The 16,501-nt window shown below is 39.4% G+C and overlaps 2 protein-coding genes across 2 annotated transcripts in view; one reads left to right on the top strand and one right to left on the bottom strand.

Moving 5' to 3' along the window:
- Positions 1-3,205, bottom strand: part of LOC124255372 (DNA helicase MCM8-like) — a 35,228-nt gene extending 32,023 nt beyond the window's left edge. The window contains 4 exon segments of the mRNA XM_046689268.1: positions 85-167; positions 727-855; positions 2,524-2,689; positions 3,104-3,205. Coding sequence (XP_046545224.1) covers positions 85-167; positions 727-855; positions 2,524-2,683 — 372 coding nt within the window. The 5' untranslated portion in view covers positions 2,684-2,689; positions 3,104-3,205.
- Positions 3,206-5,479: 2,274 nt separating this feature from the next.
- LOC124255329 lies at positions 5,480-15,811 on the top strand. Its single transcript, XM_046689219.1, is given in 6 exon segments — positions 5,480-6,668; positions 6,670-6,850; positions 9,826-9,975; positions 10,188-10,390; positions 12,760-13,002; positions 13,883-15,811. Coding segments are annotated over 6 exon segments (3,279 nt in total). The 5' UTR covers positions 5,480-5,693; the 3' UTR covers positions 15,410-15,811.
- The last annotated feature ends 690 nt before the right edge of the window (positions 15,812-16,501 follow it).

Raw genomic sequence — 16,501 nt, 5'->3', positions numbered from 1 at the left:
ACAGCATCTTGTCCTCTTTATCAACTTTTCATCTCAAAGGTCACAAGGAAATGTGTAAATACCCTAGTAAATTTTTTAACTTACTAATTTAAACATCCCTGACCAGCTGAGGAAATACTTTTCAAATAGTTGAACCTTCTTCACAGTTGGCGAGTGGTCAGAGTACCCTAGAAGAAAATTCAGCATGTCAGTACATCAATAAACAAGTGATAAAAACCTTTTGAAAGTAAAACATGTTTGTCATACAGTGAATCTCCTTGATATTCCAGTCTAACCTGGATAAACACCTAAACATTATCCATTTTAAATCTGGGACTTGAACTTTGAATCACAGGTAGCAGGCCCCCCTAATTATGGAGTAAGATTTCTCAGCCATGCCACTGTAAGGCTTGCACACTTGAATGTTCTAAAAACATAGTGTCAGAGACTGATATGAGTGAGTTGTTGAGCAATAGTTCAGCCACATAGCACATAGTGGGCATAGAAACTATCAAAAATATATTACACTGAGTGATCTCTCAAAAGTAATATTGATTAAGTGAAATATATAGACTTTGATGGCATATAACCATAATGCAAAGCTATTTAAACATAAACTATCTTGGCCTTTTACAGAAAAAAATATAATTTCACAGAATATATTATTTTACAAAAATCAAACAGTTCTGTTACTAGTGTTAGCACAAATGCCTAAACCATATCAATCACAGGATATGTCAATGCTACCTTCATCTGGAAAATATATTTTCCATCCTTTGTAAGGTGAGGAAACTTCAAGGCGAGTCTGGACCATTGGTTGACGATGAGGACTTGGATCATCCATTAATCTCATGCTCCCCTGAGAATTCTGTGAAGCTGTTAATAGTTTTGGTAATTTTGTACAAATCAGTAATTAGATTATCATCAACGTTTTTGTGAAGGTGAGAAGGTGAAATTAAAAGGCATGATACATTCTGAATTTATAATTCAAAGCAAATATCACTCAAAGAGGTCTAAAACCTATTTATAGTCTAGGTCCAGATGTCTTAACAAAAGCACAGTGAAAAAATGTCACCATCACCATCCATAGAAGCAATTGTTAGCTTGCTACATAGATATTCAGTAAACTCTGTTCACAACAACACACACAAAAAAGTGACTGATATAACAAAATGTTGGGTTTTTTGTCCTGGCTATTTGCTGCATGTTTCATCATATAAAACTGGTGGATATAATGAACATGTTTTAATCTCCAGTTTCTTCTGTCATTTCCCCTGTAACTGACCGATATAGCAAATTTACTTTGTGGTCCTGCGTGTGCTTTGTCAATGACAATGTTTATAATGAACTGGCAATCGCTGAGATGCTCACATGTTTCCAATCAGACTATAATAAATTCTGTGGTCATGATCTGCTGTTGAGGACAACACAGAACAACTAAATGAAAATGATTAACTGGATAAAATTGTCTTACTTTTTCCGCAAATAATTATAAGCAAAACAGTGATTAGTCCATAGCCTTTCAAATGGGCAATGCACTCTCCACCAGACCATTCTTTTAACTAATGTTCAAAGCAAAATAACTGGTTTCCTCACTGATGGCAAGTAATTCTTGTGTCTATGTGAATAATTCACTGAAACTGTCTCAATAATATATTCATGACATGTATTTACTTGTCTGATGTATGATGAATAAACATAGTACATATTATACATTGCACACATCTGTCATTTATCGAGTCACAGGAGGTTGTCACATGACTTGATGCAAGATGTCTGACAGTCAGTAATGAACTATGGTTATAATGAACTAAATTCATGCTCCCTTTGAGTTTGTTATAACTTATGTCTATTTTATAACTACTGACTGACTGACTGAGTATGGTTTAACGCTGTTTTTAGCAATATTCCAGCAATGGGCTTCACAAATTGTACCCATGTGGGGAATCGAACCCGGGCCTTCGGCGTGACGAGCGAACGCTTTAACCACTAGGCTACCCCACCGCCCCTTTATAACTACTATCTAACTGTATTTAACTCTGCAGACATGGACGTGGTGGTCCGATTAATTGAAAAATTCGAAGATTGGTCACAGTGACTAAACGACCAAGCAACTGATCATGTTTTCTCATAATCGAACACAAACAATTTTGGAACACTTGTTTACGTTAATAATATTTTTCACAAGGTTGGTTTTGTTTCTTACATTTCATGAGCACTACAAGCTTGTTCCAAGTCATGATTGAATTTATCTTAAAGACTCCAAGAAATTAATGTTCCTAACATACTAGTCGTTTTTTAAAGATGCGAAATTTGCAAATGCATTTTGTGCAATTTGCAAAAATCCCGAAGAACTACATGGGGTTTTTTCTTTACTTTTTGTCCATTAACTAAAATAAATGATGCTAACCAACTATTTTCGATGATTGATCGGTTGTAATGAACCAATCATCAATTATGAGATTTTAACCAATTCCCAGCACTAGATACTGCAAATTAGTCTCAAGCTAGTCTGTCTTACTTGTTATGCCAATAACGACTTACAATTTCCCCTTCCTCTCCAGTTTCCTCTTCCATTTCCTCTGTTGCCATACTGCTTGAAATATCCACCCCTGCCACGCCCACGCCCCCAACCCCTTCCTCTCCATTGCCCGCCACGGCCCCAGCCTCTTCCACCTCCACCATGGGTTTGACTTTGGCTCATTGTTTTCTGTAATGATTAGAAGAAGACGATGTTAGAAGATTGAAAGAATCCAGCAATGTCAAATAAGAAGTGTCACAGAGGCAAGCGAGATCACTGATCAGTGACCACACCAAAGCCGTAGAATGCACTTTACCGGTCGCAGCCCTCGCTGCTCCCTTTACGATCCTTAGGGTTAGGGTTTAGGGTAAGGGTATGCCACCCTTTACGATCCTTAGGGTTAGGGTTTAGGGTTAGGCACCCTTTACGATCCTTAGGGTTAGGGTTAGGGTTAGGGAACACCAGCAGCGCTAATTAATCTGAAAAAGTGCGCCCGGTAAAGTGCAGAATCAACGCTATGGCTGTGCAGTCTGGTGCTTCATCATTATTCGGGTTTGCCTAGATTTGGGTTAATTGCCACATCTATCATATTGATACACTTACCTATGCTTCATTCGAAGTGTTATTTGGCATTCTCGTCCATTCGGCAGTGCTTATTATGCAATATTATAGTTCATGTTTTGATTTTGCCGCCTGCAGGGGATGTGTTTTGGGGGGAGACAACTCTCAAAATTAACCACATGGTCAAATTTGCAACCCACTAAAAACACCATTCTGTTTTTCCAAAACCTTAGCTATTGTAGAAATGCTACATTTTCAGATTTAGTTTGTACACGGCGATATATTATGTAAATTATCTGCATATATAGGTCGGCATGTTTCCTTCTGCAATTGGTTCAAATTGTAAGACAATTCAAAATCAATGTGCAAAGAAATATCACTGATATCATAATATATTACTTTACCATATATACGGTACGTATGTCAAGTGTAAGGGAAAACGATATTATAAAATAACATCACAATATACCAAATATCAAATATATTACAATCGTGCGTGTCTTAATAAATAGTAATTTCCCTTATTTTTTGCCCCAACACCACAGAAGCGTGTTAAATCCCCCATCCCAAATGCAATATTTATCCTTCAACCCCACCTACCCATACGCATAAACACGGAACTGTGGCGAATCTTCATCACCCCTACCTACTACACCAGTAACATAGTACCTGTCTCTAAATACCAGATGTGATATTTTTTCCATAATGGATTTAGAGGCTTTATAAACGAGGGATATGGGGTGTATACTTAACAGCTGGAATTGGTTACCTTGCCAAAGACAGGTGTTATTAAACGGTAAAGAACACTTCAGTTCCACGCACCATTTTTGTTATACACAGTACAAATCCCCACATGGGCACAATGTGCGAAGCCCATTTCTGGTGTCCCCCGCCGTGATGTCGCTGGAATATTGCTAAAAGCGGCGTAAAACCAAACTCAGTCAGTCAGTATACACAGTACACGGCCTATAATAAAACATATAAAAAATATATTTTGTCAAGAAATATCGAGAACAAATAGTCACTTGTGAATTTGTGAGTTGTGATAGACAATATTTTGGCGTAACAAACATCGGGACTCCGGATCAGAATCGATGTAGTATGACAACCAATAGATTAGAGCCTTATTCTGATGACGGTTTCAACAGTAGTTCATAGAAATTCCCGACATGGCCTGAGATCCTGACATCTAATAAAGGGACGAAACTCTGTGCGTCGAGTTGCGTCAACGAATACGTTTGAGTGCGAGCCTAATTATTATCAAATCACATGTAAATATACTCCCAAGGGCTTCACCCATCCTTGTGGGATAGCGAGAATTTCGTCCAAGAGACAATCAATAAATAAATATATATAACACATCATCAATTAGTTATCACATTTGATTGCATATACTGAAACGAAAAAATATATATGTTTTTTACGCATCTGTAACCGTTAGCTCAGCAGGACCCATGTGTTCTTTATGAATCCAAGTTGTTCAACATTTTAATAGGTGATATTAGTCTGTCTCACAGTCCCCGAACAACATTATTTACCCAGCCTTTTTCAATGCAAAATTTAAGTCTAGATTGTCCTCAGGATTATCTACCTATCCGGGGCTCCTGTTCAGTTTTCATGTAATTACTGACGATTTTCATGTAATTACTGACGACATTTTAATATTGTCATAGTAATTACTGACGACATCATAATATTGTCAGAGCAATTTGCTTAACGTTTATTGACTAACTCTCTGAATGAGTACGTGTGGTAGTTTATTTATCCATTAACGTGCGATACACTATGGCTGGATAAACGAGTATTTTACGTATGAATATGTTTTATTTATTCTTTTGACGGTTTATTGAAGAAATGTGTGATTTCCTATTTGGTTCATCAAAGCTGACAAGTACTTAATTTCTTCCAAACAGAATGTTGTTGTTTTGGGTTTGTTTTGTTTGTTTTGTTTGTTTTGGGGGGTGACAGGTTATCGTATTCACTATTTGGCCGGAACATCTCGGGTATTTACTAATTAATACGTTAAACAGAATGGTTATAGAATATTACATTAGTGTAGTTTTTTTCGAACGAAAAGTCCGAACACGGTAACTGGGACATTCACATCTCCTCTAATATAATCAATTTACTTTGCAGCGTGTAAATTTCACCCTAACTGAAGTCAGAACACATTTCATTATTTGTAAACAAACATTTTCCACAAAGGAAGCACGCGATATTATGAACTCTGACCCATGAGTTAGCACTAATACTTTGTTTTTTCCAATTCAACGTTAATGGCTCAGACTATCGAGGTCATGTACTGGCGTATAAGTAGAGAATAAAGTTATTTTCAAAGGGGAGCAACGTTTTCAGCATGCACGGCACATGCAGCTCGCGCGGGTCACCGGTCACCTGCAGATCGCAGCGCCATCTACCGGTAAGATTTAGCTCAAGGTGGTGAGTTCGCGGGAACTAAAATAAAGGGACTTTTCAGGCAGTTTACGATGGAAATGTGCAATATGGTAGTTATATTTTTAATAGATGGTTATATCTAGGTTGAATAAGGAGGGTCAACATGCATAATTTCAACTTTTCCCCACCGCTTTTGGCCTGAGATCACGGGCACTCTCTCGCTGCCAAACCAACAAATATGGCGGACGGCAGTGAGATCGAATCGGGCCTTTTGATGGAAGTGACAACAGCCCCTAGCACCCTTAGTCAGGCCGCCCCGGTGCAAATCGTATCGGTGACGGATGGGCATGTGTCAGTCCCGAGTGAGGGTCAGGTTGCTGAAGATATTCTTCAGCAGGCCTTCGTAGGAGCAGAAGATTTTACACCAAATACTGTTGAATACACAAGTGGCGAAACAGTGGAAGATACATCTGTCGCTGCTGAAATTGTAAACAATGTTATTGCCGAAGACAGTTTGGTCACAAACGTTGCAGATTCGGTGGCAGAAACCACAACTTTCACAGGTGTTGAATATGGGGTTGTTGGGACAGAATCTGAGGTGGGAAGTGCGGAAGTAGCGTTAGTGGAAGAAGGGGAAGAGAATGGCATGGTTCAGTCAAATGGCAACACAGTAGTAAGTGTAACGTCAGTGATGGAACAGACTGAACCATCAGATTCCAATAGTCAGACTGTTGTTGCCAGTAGTCAACAAGCACAGACAGGAAGTGTCAGTGTGGCTGTCATCCCAGGCACAGGACCAAACCTTGGCTCAAGTCATAACCCCATTCGCATCATCCAACAAGGAAATCAGTACACACCGGTTCAACAACTGACTGCTGAGCAACTACAGCAGATAATGCAAGTAGTGCAACAACAACAACTTGCCAAAAGTACATCACAAGGTGGTGGGTCAAGTGTTTTGTTCAATCCACAGACTAATACACGGATAGTTTACCGAGTCATCTATCCATCAGAACTGCACAAAGGTGGCACTGCTGTGGTGACAACGTCAACAGTGTCGCAGGGGCAGCAGGATTTACTTGGTGGTCATCATAAGAGACCATACAGAAGGCGAGTCCGAGAAGATGAGGATGATAAAGTTGAAGGACCAGAACTTTCCAAGGAGGAAAAGGAGGAGAGAAAAAAACATAGACCTAGAACAAGGTCAGGTCGGGGTGTCAAAACCTCCCAAGCACATGATGAAAGACTATAAACATATCCATGTTTTGGACTGGGATGAAGATTATGATGATTCTGATGGAGGCTACTCAGACTACAAATGCAGTGATGAGGAGAAGCGACGCAATGAAGAAGGGGAGGCCTTGGAGAAAGAGGAGGCTACATATGTTTATCCAGGTGTGTATTCATTATTATCAGAAGCAGTCACTAAAGTGTTTGCAGCTATTGTACTTTACCTGCTGCATCATTATGTCTATCACAGGGCCCTACTCACTGGCCATGTGCTTTTAGGTAACTGTTCCAAATGGCCTAATTGAACTGTAGCTTACCCTATCATCTCACCTAAGGGCTACTGAGTGAGTATGCATGGTTTTATGCTGTTTTAGCAATATTCCAGCAACATCACAGTGATACCAGAATTGGGCTTTACACATTGTATGCATGTGGGGAGTCGAACCCAGGCATTCATCGTGACAGGCGAACACTTTAATCACTGGGCTACCCCACTGCCCCCATAAGGACTACTGTATTTCGACGTTTTAATCCCTGTTAAGGTCCAGACCAATCTTATATATACCACCTACTAGGGTGGACAATTTGTATGACAGTCTGTATTTTCTTGTGTAGATGACCGATAGGTAGATGTTTATCTGTCAATAGTTAGGTAAGAGTTCCTCCCGTTCCCCCATCCCAAATAATATATATAAATATTCTAGAATTATAAACAAAACTTAACACAACAATTACTAGAGAACTCACAAAATGATTAAAAGTCCAAAATTTAAGTTAGGGCTAGGTTTAGAGTTTGGTTTAGAGTTGGGGGAACGGAAGGAACTCTTTCCGCTAAAATACTGTTAACTTGATGTATATGATACAAGTGCACAAAATTATACAGCATATTTGGTCAGGTAAACACATGACCACATTGTCCAACTGCAAAAGTGGTTGACTGGATGCATGATGTTGTGAATTATTTATGTTAAGGTGAGATAACCCTTCCAGATCTCCACACAAGCAGCATATTTACATCAACAACCTGAAATAAATTACCATGACCCTATTTATTTTAAAAATAAAAAAATATACAAAAATATTTTGAATACCTTGTCTTGAGGAAGCTAAAGGTAACATGTAAATTCCAAATGGCTTAAAATATTATCTGGCACCCCTTTCCTGAACCAATTAAACATGCTTAAGATTGATTTGGATCATTCTGTCAACGTTGAGTGAGATGACAGGAGGTTGGTATCAGGATGTCAATAGTGTCTTCTTTTCTTTTTTCAATGCAACCGGCTTACATTGGCTTAGATGTTGACGAGCAATGTAGCGATTGGATGATTTCATCATAATTGTCCCAGTGAAGAAATACCAACAACAAAAAATAGTTGCCTTTATTTCTAGGTGACATGGATGTCACTTCATCGTTAGAAGTAATATCATGTCATATTGATGTTCCTTAAGTAATTTACATCCTCTGGATTCTTGTTAGCAATCCAAAGTGCACCGTTATTAAACATGTAACCTACTTAAATCTTTTGGAAAAGCACCATGTGGATGTCACTGTTTGAAATATAGAGTGACGGATGTGTTGTCCTTGTCAACTTGTCAAAGGAAGATTTAGAGCATATTCTTTTAACGTAAACCTTTTGGCTTGCTGCACCCTCCTTAATTTTTAACAGCCCTTGTAGAGGTTCATGCTCACGTTCAATGCCCCTCATGCCCCGACTATGGGAATGTTAATTTTGTTATTGTCAAACTGTAACATGCTTGATTCCATGTTATACAAGGGATTTCTGGATGGTTCCAAACAAGGTCCCAGTTGCAGGCAATTTGGAGGGAGAAATCTGTATTTTGGTCACATTGGTCAACCAAATACAACTAACATGTACAAAGTCAGAGCATTAGCTGTTGCTATATTCTAACATGCAGAGCTCCAGATAAGATTTAGCTCATGTGAGTACTGTACCCACTGTATTTTTTGGGAGTGGGTATTATGAATGTTGAGTGGGTATTTCTTTTTCTGTTACCCACTGCTTTCAAATATGTGCGTATTTCAGTCATTTTACTCACCTTAGTATATGCCATTGAGTAAGTTTACTAAGCAGGTATGTTCTGCCTTATGTCATACCTACCGTAGATTTCCGTCTATAAGCCGAATTTTGAGGACAAAAAAAAGCAGTCTGTAGAAGGGGGTCGTCTTATCCATGGGTTACGCTTTCGTCAAACTTTTTTCCAGGGGTAAGAAAACAACATCGTATCACTTCACGTGAACAAACAACAGAAGACGACTTTGTCAGTAGAGACGTCAAATTTGCAATTAAACATCACTAGACAAGATTATTTACCTTTTAAGTTCTAAGTTGTTTTTGCTAGCAATGTATTATTTGCAGGGATTAAGATTATTGTGTGTATCTGAGCCGGAAATAGCAATCAGCTGTGCACGTTTCCCGGCGATCAAGTTCAAACATGCACAATAATATAACGGGACGAATTCTGACGCAGTCGTCAGTAAAATATAATACAGAGTACTATTATTTAACCCAAAGAAATATAACCTAACATTGTGTAATTTTAATTACAGTTTTTATGTAAAATATATATAATCAACACTAAGGTTATACAGACCCTCATGAACGTGGTAAGCAGAAGTTGTACGCACATGGAATGGGGTAAAATATGGAAGCCATTTAAATTCACACATTTTTACCAATGTTACTGTGAAGTAGCAGTCAATGGAAAACGAGGCGGTAATCAAAACCAACTTAAATATAATGGAAATAATTTCATAATAAATCACTCATCCTATACTGACAGTACAACACTTGTCCTATACTAACAGTACAACTTGATAGCAATCCATGTCTTTTTCATTACGCAAGCGATTTTTATAAATATATTCCGTACGCATTTGTTTTAAACTTTCTGTGTATCTAACATTTTATATGCGTAATTGGTACGCAACAATTATTTTTCAATGCGTAATTCTATGCGTATTTTACCCGGATACGCAGCTTATCTGGGCCTCTGAACATGAATTGAGAAGTTTGTAATTCCAGTTATCTTTTTAGATTTGGATTACCTGTCATGCTTATCCTTTAGTGATTGTTTGAAAGAATAGTTAGAGAATGTACCCAACCTGCTGGATGTTACAGGTCTTGGTTCAACCCGCCCCAAGAATTACAAGTGTGACACTTGTGAGAAGGCGTATATCGGACAAGCGGGTTTGAGTCGACATTATCGCCTAAATCCTTCACATGGCTCCATACCTGAAGGAGAACAGGAAGACGACAGGAGTCAAGATGGTGAGCTCAGTAATTTTCATCAGGCATGATGGGGATGTGATCTCTTGGGTTTTGGGGGTTTTTTTCTTCTTTTTTAAAAATTATATCTTTATTTCAGCCATTAAAGGAACTGAATTTTATGGTCACTTCTTTGCTTAAAAGGACTTTAAAATATTTCTTTTATAGAAATGTCACATTCTCTGTGAGAAGCCTAACTTTATTTGTCATTGCAGGGTCTGGACGAACAAATGGAAACATAGGCAGCTTATCAGAGGACAGTAATACTCAAGATTCAATACCCGGACTGGGGTTGGTTTGTACAGGGACTCCTTCACCAGTAGCCAAAAGAGGGAACATCCACTCCAGCCGTGGGCGGGGAAGGGGACGTCACCTACAGGAACTCTCACTATCCAGACGGAAAGCCAAATTAAAAGAAGTAAGAAAATGGCCAACGCAAATGTAATATTCATAAGAAAAGAAGACCATGGTAGACTGTTTTTGTAAGCTAAGCATCTAGATTTATGTTAAGTGGAACCAGCAATTTTCTGCCCATTTAAATCACTTATTACATTTGAAACTTCCAGGGGTTATATTTTTGTGCCATCTCAACTGTAAGTGGTCACAGGACTCGCTTAAACTAAAGTCACTTAAATCAGGGGTAGAAATAACCCATTGCCCGACGTCCCAATCCAGTGGGGTTTTTTTCTGTTGGGCAAGCAAATTTGTACATCACACTGTACCTGTGTCCAGTTGACTTTCAAATGTTAATTATGTTGTTTATATAAAAAATCAACAAGAAAATCGGCCAGTATGGTGAAAAAATTATCAGGGCAAGTGGTTTTACATGTGTCACTGTACCAGAGTACACTAGCAATTTTTAAAGTTATTTCCACGCCTGTAACTCTATACAGTTGTTGGGCATTTAATTAATCATGCATATTCAAATTCAATGAATGTCTCATGGACTCTAAAATAGATAAAAACAGGTCAACGTCTGCATGTGTCAGTTCAAACTAATGCCAATGTCAAACAAATTTTTCACACATGCTTCCAGAATAAAATGCAAAGGTGATAGTATTTTGCCTATTAAGTGACCTGAAGACAAGAGGCTGTGATGCTTAATATTTTTCGTCATCCAAATTGAACATTATGTGGAACCTAATTATCTGAGCCTTCTTATTCTTAATTTGATTTGACAGAAGACTATAATATATCTGAATGCATGGGGAATATGGTGGTGTCGGATGCTGCCGCTCATTGAGTTACATTAGTTCAGTGCTAAGATTCCCTGGCTATGTGGTGGAATCAGTTTCTCCCGTTTGATCATTCTCACCACCATTCAAATGCTCATGCTGTTGATCACTGGATTGTCTGGTCCAGTCGTGATTATTTACAGTCTGCCGTCATATAGCTGGAATATTGCTGAGTGGGGCGTTAAACAAACCAAAACAAATGCTTTTGGGCTTCACAAAATGGCAGTCACTTACATCATGTACAAATTTCTTCAAACATTTAGCATGACACTGTAATCACTTGTAAGTGAAATGAAATAATGTTGTGAGTAAGTATGGTTTTAGGCCGCTTTTAGCAATATTCCAGCAATATCACGGCGGGGGACACCAGAAATGGGCTTCACACATTGTGCCCATGTGGGGATTCGAACCCGGGTCTTCGGCGTGACGAGCAAACGCTTTAACCACTAGACTACCCCAAATAATGTTGTGTACTGTTAAAGATTAGTAAAGCCATATTTACACGAAAAGTCACAGGTAGTCACTGAATCTGCCATTTGTTTTACACATATCAAGTCTTGGAACTGAAACATGTTGAACAGTAAGAGATACTTCGGTGAAGATGATTTAGTTTGTTATGTGTCTTAAAAAACTGGAAAACTGTCTCCATCATACTATTTATCTTGGCCTGTATAGTTGACAAATTTCCTGCGGCACTTCATCAATGTTTACAAGGACTTCAGATTTTTTTTTCTTCTTCTAATTTCCAAACATTGATTGCCAGCTAAAATGTCCTTAAGATTGCTGGAGTGCAAATTGGCTCAAGCTAGCCCAAGCCATCTTGTTTGATTGGCAGTGATATCCAGAGCACCAGAAGGTTGTTTCTGTGGAAGTTCTTGAGATTTGCTCCTTTTCCACTTGAATCTAGGGACTGGGGAACATGTTCTCTGTCCACTGTCCATATGTATCTTGTTCAAAATATGTATGGACAGTGTTTTTGTTTCTTTTTTAAACCTGAGAAAAGATTGTTAACCAGTATTTTCAGTAGTATGGGATGGTGTGTGCGAATGAAACACAAAATAAAGTTCATTAAAACGTTTCTTATATTTCTGAATCCTACAAAGGGATATTTCTCTGCACTGTTGAAAAACAGTTCAATGTGACTGTCAAAGAAAGGAAATGTGAGTAAGGAGGCTATGATGTTTCATATTTTTCGTCATCCAAATTTTGAATGAGGAAACAAACTCACTGAGCCTTCAGATTCTCAAGGATAATTAAGCTTAAGTAGTTGAAAGCCTCTTGTCTATTTTACTTTAAGAGTTAAATCAAACTTTGCTCCCAACTTTTTTGTTGAACTGTAATATTTTCGAAGTACTATTGGACATCTCATGGATTTACCAGCCCTTTTGAAAGATGCCCAGTCTATGTTCTTTTTTGAGTTTCAAGAAACACAAGTTCCAAAACAAGGTTTTTGATAAACATTATCAAATCTCCAATTCTAAGTCCTTGAGTAATACAGAAATGCATCAGGTGATGAGATAGCTCTGATTGATCAACTGTCTTGGTGTTTCAGATTGTACGACAGTGTGAGGATGAGGATCTGATGGAGATTGTGTTACCCCGACTGGCCAAGGTGATCACGCTGTGGGAGTTCCTCCTCATGAAGGTGGAGAAGGGTTACCCGTCACGGCCACATGTTGATGACATTTACCGGGAGTTCGAGGCCCTCCACAAGCAGGTCCAAAAAGTCTGCCAACTCTATCTCAGTCCTCGCAACAAGGACAAGTCAGAATCTAACTCTACTCAGTCATTGCAGGTGTGTGGCAGGAACTGAATTAGTGAAAAAAAAATGTATTGTTTTGATTGACAAATTAAAACCAAAATTCAGGTACAATACCTCTGCATGAAAATCTGACCACACCTTCATATAAGGTCCGGTCAGGTTAACCTTATGGAAACTTGGACTGCCTTGTCAGTATGAGTGAGTGAGTGAGTTTAGTTTTACGCGCACTCAGCAATATTCCAGCTATATGGCGGCGGTCTGTAAATAATCGAGTCTGGATCAGACAATCCAGTGATCAACAGCATTAGCATTGATTTGCGCAATTGGGAACCGATGACATGTGTCAACCAAGCCAGTGAGCCTGATCACCCGATCCTGGTAGTCACCTCTTACGACAAGCGTGGGTTACTGAAGGTTCATTCTAACCCGGACCTTCACGGGTATCTGTCAGTATGAAGCATGTGTATCTTCTTGAAGCAGTGAGATGTCAGCTTTCTAAAATATCTCGATTTGAGACAGAAAAAACCCACAACATACAGTATTCCTTTTATGCATCTCTCCATTTGGGCACAGATGCCATGGTATGTACTTAAATATTTGCATATTCGGAAGTGCTTGCTTAGGGAATGTTCTCAAGATACAAAGATCGGATTTGCTGGTCTGAATGCTAAGTTTACTCAAAAGACTTTTCAAGCCTAATAGTATGACAGTTAACCTCAGGTGTCCTTAGATCTTCGTTTGGGAGTTACATTTACTGATTATCATTTTCTCCTGGGACCAGCATTGATAGTAGTGAAAAGTGATGATACGATAGTATAGACTTCAGAGTCAAGTTGGAACTGGTGATTCTTGTGCAACGAGAAAGTTCTTTCCTTCTAGTTCTAGTCTTGTGACTGAATCACGTGTGTTTCAGGTTGAGAATGTCCAGCTGGCTCAAGCCCTTGGCCTTGAAGTGGGGATGTTTGATGTGAAAGAGATGCCAGCAGAAGAAACCCCCACATTCCAGTTCAAACTAACACCAGAGACCATAGCCTCCCCTAGCAAACCGATGCCAGTCCGCCGCAAGATCCAGGTGACCACCCCCGACCAGACGCCTGGGCTGTCGGCTGCTAAACGCCCTAGGACAGTTTCTGTACTTTCGGACTCAAGTCCTGTTAAAAACAATAGTGCTACATCAACTTCAATTCTGAAAGGGACACAGAATGTTCAGTTCCGTGTGGTCTCTGCATCCTCACCGGCAGCTTCATTGACAACTCCTCACATAATTGCTGTGTCCAACCCCCACAGTGTAGGGATGGTCAACAACAACACTGCATCTGCCTCACGTTTTGTGACAGTTTCAAATCCCAACATGGTGACAGTTTCAAATCCCAACATAGTGACAGTTTCAAATCCAAACATAGTGACGGTGTCGAATCCCAACATTGTGACAGTGTCGAATCCCAATATTGTGACAGTGTCAAAGCCCAGTAACACAGCTTCTTCCGTTCCGCATGTCGTGGCTCTTTCAAATTCTAGTATTGTATCACACCCTCAGATATTGACTGTGTCAAATGCTAATGTGTCTGGTTCAAACATTACAACTGTTCAACCGAAGACGGTTGTGAGACCACCAGAATCAAGTGTTCAGACCACATCTCAGGTTGGAGGTGTCAGTAAATCTCATGAAATCCTTACCTCTCAGGCAGCTACTTCCACAATGCTATCCAGTAGTACAGAGACAGTTGTTGCTGTAGAGACAGATAGTGTGTCAGTTGCAGACACTATGAACCAGAACATTGTGTCTGCTGTCAACAGTGCTAACTTAGTAATGAACAGCAACGGCCCTGGTGTCAGTAGTGCTAGTAACAGCATTGAAAGTGCTCCCAATGGTGAACCTGTTACCCTCAGAACTATCCTTGTTAATGGTGGAGTGACGAATGATGGTGGTGTTAAACAGCTTCAGCCTCTTGTCCAGGAAGCCCTTCATACTAATATTCAGAATATTCAGGTGGTGGAAAGCCTGGAAGAAGCTCAGCAACTAATTCTTGCACAATCTCAAATGAATGGTGTCGACCCGTCTTCAAATATTGCCACCCTAGCTGAAGTCGTTCACAATGAATCTGAGTTTATTGAACAAACCATTGAAGGTGATGTGAAAAGAGAAATTGTTCTCAATCCTGTTGAAGCCAAATCTGAAGAAGTGGATCCTGGCGAGGTGCAAGGCCAGATTGTGAGTGCTGAGCAAATCGAGGGACAAGTGATAAGTCAAGATCAGATAGTGACTCATTCCAATATCTATCAGACAGAGGATGGTATATTAATCATACAGAATCCAGATGGAACCACGTTCCAGCTGCAGGGTGCTGAGGGCATACCGTTAGAGACAGTTCAGGCCTTACTGGCCATGGAGGGACAGTTTGAGGGTGGGGAGGCAGTTCAAGCTGAGCTTCAACAGTAGCATCTTGCATTGTTATCTCACTGCTTTTGCCAGAGTTCTTGTTCTGATGTAAGGAAAACTAACAGCAAACAAATTGTCATTGGAGAATAATTTTAACCTTTACAAATCCTCCAAATGATTTGTTCTACATTATTCTAAAGGTAATAGGATTTCTTTAATATCCAGCAGAAATATTGACATGCTTGAAACCAGGATATGTTTCCTCGCGTTTGTAATTGCCCCAATGTTTAGAGAAGTAACTTCCTTTCACTTGCAGTGTTTTGAATTGGTTAAAAGGCTAAAATGCAAATTTGTCCCTTTTGGGATTGATGGTTACCTTGTGGACAGTGTTGAAGTGGGTGCTGTGGAAGTAATGGAATATATGCACCTGGTTTTCATGAGATAAAGGGTGAAGAAGAAAAAGAAATATACTTGACATTACTCCATCCCACAATTTTTCCTTATCCTGACTCATGCTCTTTTGCTTGTCTTCTTCTTCTTGCTAACATAGTGGAACACTTGTATCTCCTTATTTGAAGCCCCTTCAAAATAAAATCACTAATTGGTACTCACCACGAAGTTGCTCCCTTTGTCTCCCTGGCGGAAAAGGTGTCGCCACCCTCTGGCCATGTGCTTCACTCTCCTTCTTCTTCTTCCAGTGAGCAGGATGTGAGAGCCTTGTGTCTCCTTACACACATATCCTTTGATAATCTCTTAGTTTTACCTCTCATAGGTTACTATAGAGGTATAGCTAGTATCCTTTACTATTTGTATTGATTAATTATCGTGATTTCTACTGTTTATTCACGCAGTATTCGCGATTGTTCAGCTAGCTTTACGCTCATGAAAATCTGTACGATTTGTAGATTACGCTTTTCTGCCTCCGATCCACATGTAATATGCCCTAGTTGTTCTACTGCGGTGCTTAATTCACGCTGCAGTTACTGCATTAATTTATCTCATTCTGCATTTAATAAATATCATCTTTATGCCTTTAAGACGCATGCTGCAGATAGATCACGCAAACAAGGGCAAAACATGGCAGAGAGTCCAGATATTCCTTCCAGTCAGCTGCTAGCGATCGACCCTCTCCGCCTGGTGTTCTGCTAGAGA

This window comes from Haliotis rubra, unplaced genomic scaffold (assembly GCF_003918875.1).
Source record: "Haliotis rubra isolate DU_JTF1 unplaced genomic scaffold, ASM391887v1 Scf6, whole genome shotgun sequence".
Lineage (NCBI taxonomy): Eukaryota > Metazoa > Mollusca > Gastropoda > Lepetellida > Haliotidae > Haliotis > Haliotis rubra.
Note: the sequence above shows the minus strand (reverse complement) of the source record. Positions and strands in the feature narration are given on the sequence as shown.